Genomic DNA, 10,818 nt, shown 5'->3' on the forward strand with positions numbered 1-10,818 from the left:
ACCCAAAACAAAAAACCCCAAAACAAAACAAAATTGGTTTAATCGTATAAGTTCCTTTTACGAGCTAATGCCGAGCTCCTGAAGGCAACACCATGTTGGGATATCACCAGAGTTGTGTCGTGTTCACGTTAAACGGCTTCCGTGTTTCCGCATCAAACTAAACTCAGCAACAGGTAAAACTTCGTCATGCAGCGGCATTTAGTGTATTTGAAGATAATTGTGGTAACACGTTTCATTTTATCTGCGTATCTAGTCCATTAGTCAAAACTTTCTCTTTCTGTCACACACCTTCATATGTTCACCTAACGTTAGTTAAGCTAGCAGCGGCTGGTTAACGTGCTTTTATTTTGAATCAAAGACACAATCATAAAGTAAACTTGTCCTTTATGCCATGTGTGTGATAGTTATTGATAATCGTTCAACTTTCTCCGCAAATGAGCCGCGATTTCCTCAGATTCAGTTCCCCTGTACAACACCTTAACCTTACCAGACTCCATTAAAAATGCAGCTAATTTAAGATTTTGATCTTGGTTTATTAGGTGATGCACTTTTTCAGAGCTTGTCTGACTCATGGAGGTTTGCTGGTAAATGCTGCTCACGTCTACAATGTAGAGATTTTTAAAAAAAATCCTCAAATAAAGGGTCTAAGGACAGAGGGGGCGGCAGTGGTTCAGTTGGTAGAGTGGCCGCCCACTGACCATAGGGTCGGGGCTTGTGCCCCGCTCCTCCCATGTCGAAGTGTTGTTTGTTGACCACCTCAGAATTGTACGTGCTGTTTCATTCTGTTGGAGCCCAAGTTCCACCACGGACAGTAAAACAGTAAATTCAGATTTAGTTGCTTGCCATTATTATTATTGTAATTATTTCAAAGTGGCTCAATTGATCGAACGGCGGGGCACCAACCATAGAGTCGGAGGTTCGCGCCCAAACAGCCCCAGCCGCGTGTCAAATCCACATCCGGGCAAAAAAGATCCGCAAGACAAAAAATATATATTATTATTTCAAAGTGACACATTTTTACTTATTTATTTTCCTCCATACATTTAATCTTCTAATCAATTTGGTAGCTTTAAATGTGTATGTCTGGATTTCCCAGAATTACCTCTGAGCTCCTGTCACCTCTGACCTACACTATGACGTCCACGTCCATCACCAAAGTAGGTGGGATAACAATCGTCACTCAGGTTATTCCTCAGGAGGAAGCCTCCATCCAGCTCCAGAGTGCTGCCACCACCAAGCAGCTCCCGGCCCCAGCTACTAATGCGGCAGCACCTGCCCCCTCCTTCGCTGCCGAGAAGGATGGAATAAGGGCCTCCTTCCTGCTCGGGGGGCCACAGGGCCTCGGGGTGAGCCTGCCATATCAGATATTTAGTGTTTAGTGAAAACAGCAGTCTATGTTACTCCATGTTGTCTTTTGAAGTAATGAAGTGTCTGTACCTGTTTTCAGATCGTTCAGATCTTCGTCGGCCTGCTGTGCATTCTCTTTAGTCTGACCGCTATCGTCTCACCCATCCTGGTCATCCATGCTCTGTTCAGCCTCGCCATCCTTGTGAGTAAATGTTAGTCACAGCCAGTAACCAATTTCTGTCTGAACAGTCCAAATGTTCAGACATTGTCATTTTTTAAACACATTTCTGTGCTGTTGTTCAGTTTGTGCTTTCCGGCTCTCTTACTCTGGCTGCAAGCAGACAGACTTCAGTCGGACTGGTGAGTTTTCATTTTTTCTATTCTTGCACTGATGAAAAATAAAACCACTTGTCATCTGTTGTTTTCTAGATGGATGCTCAAAATATGATCCAGTACAGGTCTTTGTATAACAATGGCTGTTGTAGTAATGTTGTCTTAGAACACTGGAGATAACACTAGAGATGGTCTTAGAACCACTTTTTTAAGGTCTCAGTCTCATCTCGGCCGCGTTTTCACTCGGCAGACTTGGGATTTTTCAAAATCATTAAATTGCTTCACTTATACGTTGGGGTAAAGATATTTGCTATATCACCTCTAATAAAATGAGGCTAAACCACAGAATTCTGCAAATCTAAGATTACTCAGACAGCTGAGACCACATCTAAATTTTACTGAAAGTTGGAAAGGAAGCGGACAGAAAGATGGGCTGAGTGGTCAGGGCTTGAAATTATTAGTGTCCTGGGGAGAGTAAAAGTTTCGGGATCTGAGACAATACAGTGAATTACCTGACAGTGTGTTAATTTTGTTGTGAATAGTTAACTAGAACATGAAAATATAAATATTCAGGATATGAATTCTTCAAGACACCACTGAGATTAGCAAATAGGGAAAGCTTCTTCTCTCTGAGTCTGAGCGAGGACGGCCGGAGCTCAGCCAAGTGTCCCTGTCTGCAGCAGAAAGGGAGCAGACAGCTTAGGTAAAATCAAAGTTACTCCTTAACACTGTATGTTCTGCACTTAATGCACTAAATGTTCAACCTAATGTGCTACGGGTTCTGGTGGACACTGGGACAGTCACAGTCCCAAACCAGGCAGGACCTTTTGGCAGCTGTCAGCAGAGAGTCACCATCAGCAGCTGACAGGACAGGGGTCAGTTATAGAGACTGATTTCATCCTCATTCTTCTTAAACTTCACCTAGTTTCCAATTGACTTTATGATGAATAAATTCCCACAAAGTTGTACATTTATTGGGCTCAAACTAAGTCTAATCCAACAGTCCTGCAGTAAATCCTCCTTCATGAACGTGATAAAGTTCAGTTTGTGTTCACACTCAGAGGACTCTATTCTGTTTTTTGTGCTGCTGTTGAACTGTAGCACAGACAGTAGATGTTGTTATGTAGCCAGTCCTCACTGATATACTTAATGTGGGGGGACAAAATAATAGAAAAACAGTTTCATAACATTCAGTTTCCAGGCAAATAACCAACCCTAATATCAGATTCTACTCTAACTGCCATAACCGTTTGTTCTGCTCTTGATTCGTCCCCTTCCAGCTCTGCAGACGTAGGTACAGAAACAGGTTAAAGTTGGAAGTGGGTCATTTCTCTTAAAGCACAGCGTCAGCTTTTCACTGCTGCATCCTCAAACAGAGCTATATACACTAAACATTAAGACATAATTGTGACTACGAAGTGATCTAGAAATCTGCTGATATTATGAATTTCAGCTGTTATTGTATTTAAGCTACAGTAAATTAAACTGTGTATTCCAAGTTTATATCCATCACAATCAATCGGAAGGTTTGAGTTAGTAGTTTTGCAGTGATGCATTTATTAACCGAACAGAGAGGACTAAAGAAGCAGGCTAAACTAAGTAAAACTGCTAATATACTGTAGTATAGATGATGGCGAAAGTCTGAAGCCATTCTCCTAAAAATATCTTCATTCCTCACCCAAAGAGATTTTGCCAGTATTATCTATACATATTATCCAACTGTGTACAAACCAAATGTTTCAGGACACTAGTTTCAGTTGTTGGCAGCTATTTGTCACCTAGCTGGCTCACAAATGACCTGATATAACATAGCATTAGTTAATAGGAGGGATGTGACCAATGCAGTGTTAACTTTGTGAGTATGGGTGACATCATCTCCGACATAACACTAAATGCTCCATCTAGTAGCATTTGGAGCGTAATATGATGTCCTAATTATGTAAACTGCTCCCTGGCCAGCCTATTTAAATTAAATGTGGTGGCCAAAACATTAGAATGCCCTCTCTTTATGATGAACTGTAGTACGACTCCATTACCTATGATGAGTTCAATAATGAAAACATAGTTGAATTATCACCTTTCTGACAGTTTCAACTTAAAAACAGAGAAATTATAACTTTGTAAAAACAGAATTCTAGGCAGAGCAGCCGTCTTGGATTGTATTAAATTGCACTGATGTTCATAATGTTACTCCTGATCGGTGTATAGCATCCGTTGATTTGGTTGGTCTCACCCGGTCTTGGTCTTGGTATTGTCTAAGTCTTGGTCATGACTTGGTCTCGGTTAAGGTGGTCTTTACCACAACACTAGGTATCACTGTCCAAATATTTAAGGATCTAATTGCATGGCAGGAAGCTGCATAATGCTACATAAATGTGATTTTTAATATGTATAATTGAATATACTTAATAATTCTCTGCTTAGTTGTTTGTCAGACTGGTAGAATACTGAATAATAAAATTAGCTTCCTGCGAGCATCAGATGCAGTTTCAGTCTCTGTGCTGTCGTTGCAGGTCTGGGCGTCCCTAGTGTTCAACATGATTGCAGGCCTGGTTGCCTTGGCTGGTGTGACCTTTGTGTGCTGGCTGCTGGCCGACCGCCCCCCCTCCAAACAGTTGTGTGACTTATATACTGGCGAATACAATGTGAAAGACTGCGAAAGAATTTGGGGCGTGAATGTAAGTTCATCACTCTGACTGATCTGGGTCTCAGGTCCCAACAGGTACAGTCCAGTTTTGTCCATAGGTCTCAGTAAATGCAATGAACTTTTATTGTTTTTACCTGAAGACAGAATCAGGCCTTTCTTTCTGTTTTTTGATCGTTTGGATTATTTTTTTTATTTATTCACTTAATTTTTAATGGATTTTGGGATGTTTTATGTTGAGTCTGATATGATTCTTGTTTTTATATAAATGTGGATGACAAATTAATCAGTTTTGCTAGATCTGACACACCTTAATTTTCACAACCTGCTGGAAATCCTGCTTAAAGCTATCGAATTCTCAGATTATTCATTTGATAAACAAACCAAATTTACACGGAAAGCTGGGACACTGTATATTATAAACAAAAAAGAATGTCATGATTCATAAAAAGTTTAAAACCTTTGTGTAATTGTAAATAGAACAAAGACACATTTCTGATATCAGTCCATTTTAAATGAGCTCAGACACGGTGAACATACTAGTGTTTCAGAATCTTGTCTCTCAGCATGTTTTTAACATTTGTGGATACAGAGACAAAGGAGTTTAAGATTAGAGAATACAAAATTCACACAGTCCTAAATTCAGTAGGCAGGAAAATGTATTAGTAGGCTCATATTAGTTGTTAGTATGAATGTTACTTCTGTTCTGGTTTCGGCCTACTGACGTGGTAAGTGCAGCTGGTTTAGGTCACGTAACAAAGACTTTGTAACAATATAGCTGAGTCTGTCCCGACAGTGTCTGGTCTCTGTGTTTTAGGAAGTCCTGTATGGACTTCGCGGTCTCCTCCTGGTTCTGCTTGTGCTGCAAGTTTGTGTCAGCATCACTGTTTGTGTTTTCTCTGGGAAGGCCATCCGACGCCACAGCCACTACAACCCCCTCATGGTAAGACACCTTCAGCTATGGAGGGAGTTCTCTGAGCTGTTACTGATGGAAAACTAATACTACCACTGTGTACAAATACTGTGTCACAAGTAGTTCTGCATTCCTACTTTTACTCCTACCCCAAGGGTTAGAATTAGTTTATTCATGGATGTTCACACATTCCAGCAGAACAATGTAGCAATATTTAAGTAATAAGGTAAAATTGGTTTGCATTTTTGTGCAAGAGAAAAAAATGGGTTCATGCTGTAAAAAAGTATAAATCTGAAGTTAATTAATACCAGTATCCAAACATAAAAATGCATTGGAATACAACACAGTGCTGGCTTACTGTTACCTAGTACTTTTTACAGTAAAACAACATTACACAAATATTCTATCACAAGTAAATACAAAAGTATTATCAAAATATACATCATTTAGTTACACCGGCACCTGCACAGCTGGGGAGGGGAATGGACTGTTAGGGGTTCACTGTCTTGGTCCGTGGACAACTGCCTTTACCAACTGAGCTACTTTGTTTACATAATAATATGGAAATAAACCAATATCAGAGACGATTAAGTAAAAAAGTACATAAAGTAGTATAGTGCAGTAGAGATAAAAAGTAGTATGCGAGTACCTAAGTAAACCAAAAGTGCCTCACAGTTTTACTTGTTTTGGATTAAATGTAATTAGTTACAACTTTCTACTACTGGGCAATTCTAAGACTTTATTCTCAAACTTTTAGTTCTCAAAATATTACAGCTTTAATTTGTGACTTTTATGCATGAAACCACAGTTAGAGGCCACATTTTCTTTATTTATAATGGTAAAGTTTAGAAGACTGCTGTACTGATGTAAAACTGAATTCTGTGTGAGAAGAGCACAGAAATGAAATCGGACTGAACATCTTAATATTATAATACCTTGATTATACACAACACAAGCAAATAAACAGCATTTTCCGAAATACTGAGATCTGCCTCTGTCTCATCAACAAATACTATGTGGGAGTGAAACAGCAGTTCCTTAAAACCTGACGATTTTTTGACCTTTGATCTATAGGTGGAGGAAAAGTGAACAGTGACGTCTCCTAGTTGAATGACCAGGAAAAGTCCACACCATCTCTAAACTTACGTGAGAGGGGAGGAAATGATCTTTAAATACCACTACAAGAACTACAGTAATACACAGCACCGTACTTGCTGCTTGATTGTACCGTTCATTATAACCTGTAATTATCTTTCAAACAGTTTCTTTTTGTTTTCCTCCTGTTTAAATGTTATGCTGCTTTCTGGGTAAATTAAGGGTTAAAGTTAAAGGATTTTTCAATTTTTTTTTTTTTTTGTTGTCAAAAAATCTTAAGGAAACAATAAAACTAACCATGAATTGTGTCGACTTAGAATCTGGGTTCAGCTCCACTGTTGGTCAGAAACTATTAAAATTCCATCAGTGATTCACATCACTGCTACTTCTCGTTCTTTCATTTAGAAAGGTTTGACGCAAAGTATTTTTAAAGAGGCTCCTGATGCTGAGGAGCCTGAGAAAGATCTTAAGATTTAAAGAGTAAAATGTGTCTCTAATGACCATCTGAACTGCCAACCAGCCTTTGTTAATCAGCATTTGCTCTATGTACAGTATACATGTTTGCACTACGATAAGATTCTGTATACAAGCTTATCTGACTTTTCTGTACACAATTTTATACAATAAATAGAAGAATTTCACACTTTATTTGTTTTTATTGAAAAAGAAATATAACTTGATTTGTCTGGTTCCATAGTTCACAGCTATCTGAACACAACAGAATCCACTTTAATAGTGAAGTTAATTGTAAACCACAGTAACTTTGGACGATTCATGGACTGATTAATGTTGCAGATGAACGAGTAGGAATTTTGTCCCTCATCACGTATCATCTTATCACGTATTTTTTCATGTTTTTATATATGTATGTTTATGATAAATTAGGGTTTGGGAGTATTTATTAGTATAATCTTTGTTTTTTTCATTATTTAAGTTGTTCATTTGCCGCTTGTGAGCTTTTACTTTGAAATAAATACGGAACCGGATGTAGTGGCTAAAATTACGTGACGGAGAATGATCTGGTGTTTTGTTTCTAAGTAGGTTTCTAACGTTTCTGCTGCGTTTCTGAAAGCGTGTTTGTGCAGTTTTAGTCGAAACGTTGATGCTAAATTATGAAACTTTGCGGTAACTTCCAGAACGGCGTTCGAGAGCATTTAATTTCCGACGGTATTTTGAACATTAGCTAGTTAGCCGGTGATGTTTGTTTACAGTGTAGAGCTGTTTAGTTAGTTAGTTAACCGGTTGTTCAGACAGGTTCGATCAACAGTCACCACCAGATGTTACTGCTGAAGAATGTACCGTATCAGGTGTTCAGGTGTAGTGCGCTGCACACCTTACAGGAGAAACATTCACATAGACAAGACTGATGCACTGACTTACCAGAATATACATAAGCAAACAGAATGTGATCATTATTATGATTATTATCATTATTATGGCATTATTTCACTTAAAGTTTAGGGGGTTGTTGCAGGTTCTGTTTGGTTCCACATGTATTTGCTCTTTCTGATGGATTGATGCCAATTTAGTTTTTTCAGCCCAAATGACCGCTCTTTGTATTTCATACTGACAGTTAACAAGAGATTACATATGTAAAAAAGCTGGAAAGCTTTTATCAGGTGACGTAAACTACTGAAAGACCTGAGCATGGATCAGTTGAGAAGCCAATTGCCCAGATACTTTTGAGCTACCAAAGTTGGCTCAAAAATGGACGTATTTCCTTCACAGTTCCTCCAACAGTTGTGACAAAATGCTTTAATTATAGCTGTATATGATTATTGTAGTGTGTCCAGATGATTTGAACAGGTGTGTTGTCCCTTGCAGCTTAGGTGAGAAAGCATCATGGATAAAGTGAGGAGGATCCTGGTTTATGTTTGTAAAGAAGGAGCAGCTCCACACCAAGCTCAGTTTGTTCAGGTTGGTGCAGGAAGAGTAAGTTTCTCTGTTAGAAGCTCCACCACCAGGTGTGTTCACCTGGAATGAATTTCCTGTTATTTCAGAGTGTAACCGGTCAATTCAGCAGCAGTGGTGAAGATGAAGTGGAGGTAAACTGTTCTCTGGAGAAAAACAAGTTTATCCTGTTCAGGGGAGACAAAGGACAAGGGGTCACCCTGAAGGTCAGACACACAATAATTACCCATATGTAATTAATACTCCCTCGTCTGTCTTTAATATTTATTTGTCTGTCTCCCAGAGGGCTGCGTTCTGTCCCATTAAACACATGTCAATCACAGAGGCAGCTGCAATCCCATTGGACATTAAGCAGCGTGGAGTAGATGTGGGCGTTGCCATCCTCCTGCAAACAGCCAATCAGAGAGTTCTGCTCACTCGGAGGGCAAAGGAGCTTCGTATATTTCCCAATGTCTGGGTTCCTCCAGGTCAGACACACATTTACCACACAAACCCATGTCTTCCTGAGCTGGTTCTGTGTTTTTACCGCTCCTTTTTCTTGGTTTCTTTAAGGCGGCCATTTGGAGCCAGAGGAGACGGTAAATAAATGATTGATGGTTTCCTGCATAATGTCTCTGCTGCAAACAAAAACAGCACAGATATTCAGTTTTTTTCTGTAAAGTCTTTTTTAATTATGTGTTTATAAACAAATTATTAGACAGTGGGTTCCTGGGAGACATGTCAAAGCCCCCTGCCCCAAGACCAAGACCCACAGATTGCAGGAACCAATTTGTACTTGCATAAGATTTTAGACATTTTGCGCCGTTGTGTTAGCTCTGAACCTTTATTTATTAAGTAAATGCATTTATTCAGGGTTCATTTTGCATCTTATGTTTTGCTTTTTATAGATTTTGTTTGGGGTAGTTAGCCTTTTTTGTCATTTCCTGCCTATTTTTGCATGTTGCTAGTTGGTGTGTGTCTCTTAGTCATCATTTTATGTCGTTTTTGGTTTATTTTTACAATTTGTGTCTGTTTGTAATCGTTTTGTGTGTGTTTGTGTTCATTTTTATTTTCTATGTTTTGCACCTAGTTGTTTTATTGACGTTTGAAACAAGAGATATTAAGTTTATAATAATGTTCTGGCTGTGGGACTTCCCGGCCCCTTGGACCCCTTGTCCCCGTTTGTCCTGTTCAGCAAGTCCTCTATATGTGTTTGTGTGTAGCTGCTGGATGCAGGTCTCAGGGAGTTAGAGGAAGAAACTGGACTCAAACTGGAACCAGATGGTGTTTCTCCAAAAATACTGGGACTGTGGGAGGTGAAACAAACACACAGAAAAATGTTGAGGAAATTAGAATTTTGAAACAAGACTTCCTGAATTTTAGAATAAAAAGTTACATATAAATACTTAAGTTTAATTCAGGATTTAACTGTCACACCAACTACATAAATAAACAGAATGAAGTGATGTATCACTGAAAGTGTTTTGCACTACAATTCCCTCTGTCTCTGCCCTTTCCTTTAGTCTGTCTATCCTCCCATGCTGTCCAGAGGACTTCCTCAGAGACATCACATAGTAATCTACATGTTGCTGCACTCCTCCTTCTCACACCTGCAGCTACAGGTACCTCAATAGACTATAGACATGATCTGTATCTCTCAGACTGTACCACTGGTTCTGCAGTATCCTTCCTGTTCACCCTCACAGTCCTCTGTGAGCCCCTGTCCCGCTGAAGTCAGTGCCTGTCTGTGGGCCGACATCCGATTGGTCAGAGCCATTGTGTCTGCAGTGGACGGCGAGGACACTGAGGTTCCACTGGACGACCTGCAGACCAGTGTCAGGTATCTGTCAGTCAGTAAACCATTGTTTCATGGTGTTTTGCAACCAGCCATGTTCAGTCCCTTTGAGTCACTTTCACAATGTAACTCTTCCGCAACTTTCTTTGTACTTAAACTATTAAAAAAATAAATCAACTCTTCCTGTCTATTCTATCTTGCACTTGCACATCCTATGAAACAGAAACATATCTTCTCAAAGCACTCTGCTTTGTTTTAACCTCAGGAAATTGTATATTTACAGTTGAATTAAAGTTTCTACCAAATTATTAAATGTAAATGTAGGGATTTGTTTGACCTCCTGTTGTGTTTCCAGTGTGTCACAAGTGTCTGCAGATGGAGCTCTGAGTGACTCTGAGCTGCCTCTGTCGGTGTTTATCAGCCGGGCGCCAGACAGTGGGCCAGACGTGGAGCGAGTCAGCACTGGGAGCAAGTTTGCACTGGAGCTTTGGCTGAAGAGCTTGGAGGCAACTGTCCTGTGACTTTAACCAAACCCTTTTGCAATGAGAGAAATGAGCTTGTTAATCTTGGTTTTATTCTGACTATGGCTTTTTTATTAAACACACTTTAAAACAGCATTGGAGTCTTCTTCTGTGAAAAGCATGGACCTGTGCCCCCTTTGAAAACTAGTCGAAGGAAATTTGGTTTATGCAACTGTGGGAAGTGTTTTGAATTCTAACTGGCTGATTCCAGTAGTTGTACTGTAGAGGCAGCGTATTGTAAACCAAACAAACAAATCCAGTGTTTTGTTTTGTTTTTGTG

The 10,818-nt window shown here is 39.5% G+C and overlaps 2 protein-coding genes across 4 annotated transcripts; both read left to right on the forward strand.

Annotated features, from left to right (window-relative positions):
* The first annotated feature begins 50 nt into the window (after positions 1-50).
* On the forward strand, positions 51-6,973 carry LOC137130703 (membrane-spanning 4-domains subfamily A member 4A-like). The gene is made up of 7 exons (XM_067511188.1): positions 51-173; positions 1,097-1,346; positions 1,448-1,549; positions 1,651-1,707; positions 4,194-4,358; positions 5,142-5,267; positions 6,312-6,973. Exons 2-7 carry the CDS (start codon positions 1,134-1,136, stop codon positions 6,324-6,326), a joined length of 678 nt encoding a protein of 225 aa, XP_067367289.1. The 5' UTR covers positions 51-173; positions 1,097-1,133; the 3' UTR covers positions 6,327-6,973.
* Positions 6,974-7,292: 319 nt separating this feature from the next.
* nudt17 (nudix (nucleoside diphosphate linked moiety X)-type motif 17) lies at positions 7,293-10,632 on the forward strand. 3 transcript variants are annotated; one of them, XM_067511184.1, is made up of 9 exons: positions 7,293-7,369; positions 8,157-8,249; positions 8,333-8,449; positions 8,527-8,710; positions 8,796-8,821; positions 9,446-9,538; positions 9,746-9,844; positions 9,929-10,062; positions 10,373-10,632. In XM_067511184.1, the coding sequence occupies exons 2-9, from the start codon at positions 8,175-8,177 to the stop codon at positions 10,536-10,538; spliced, it is 894 nt and encodes a 297-aa protein (XP_067367285.1). In that variant the 5' UTR covers positions 7,293-7,369; positions 8,157-8,174; the 3' UTR covers positions 10,539-10,632. The 3 variants fall into 3 exon arrangements, with proteins under 3 accessions (XP_067367285.1, XP_067367286.1, XP_067367288.1); XM_067511185.1 differs by having other exon boundaries at positions 7,362-7,499; XM_067511187.1 differs by lacking the exon at positions 7,293-7,369 and adding an exon at positions 7,506-7,647.
* The last annotated feature ends 186 nt before the right edge of the window (positions 10,633-10,818 follow it).

The sequence above is a fragment of the Channa argus genome, chromosome 7, assembly GCF_033026475.1.
Source record: "Channa argus isolate prfri chromosome 7, Channa argus male v1.0, whole genome shotgun sequence".
Classification (NCBI taxonomy): Eukaryota; Metazoa; Chordata; class Actinopteri; order Anabantiformes; family Channidae; genus Channa; species Channa argus.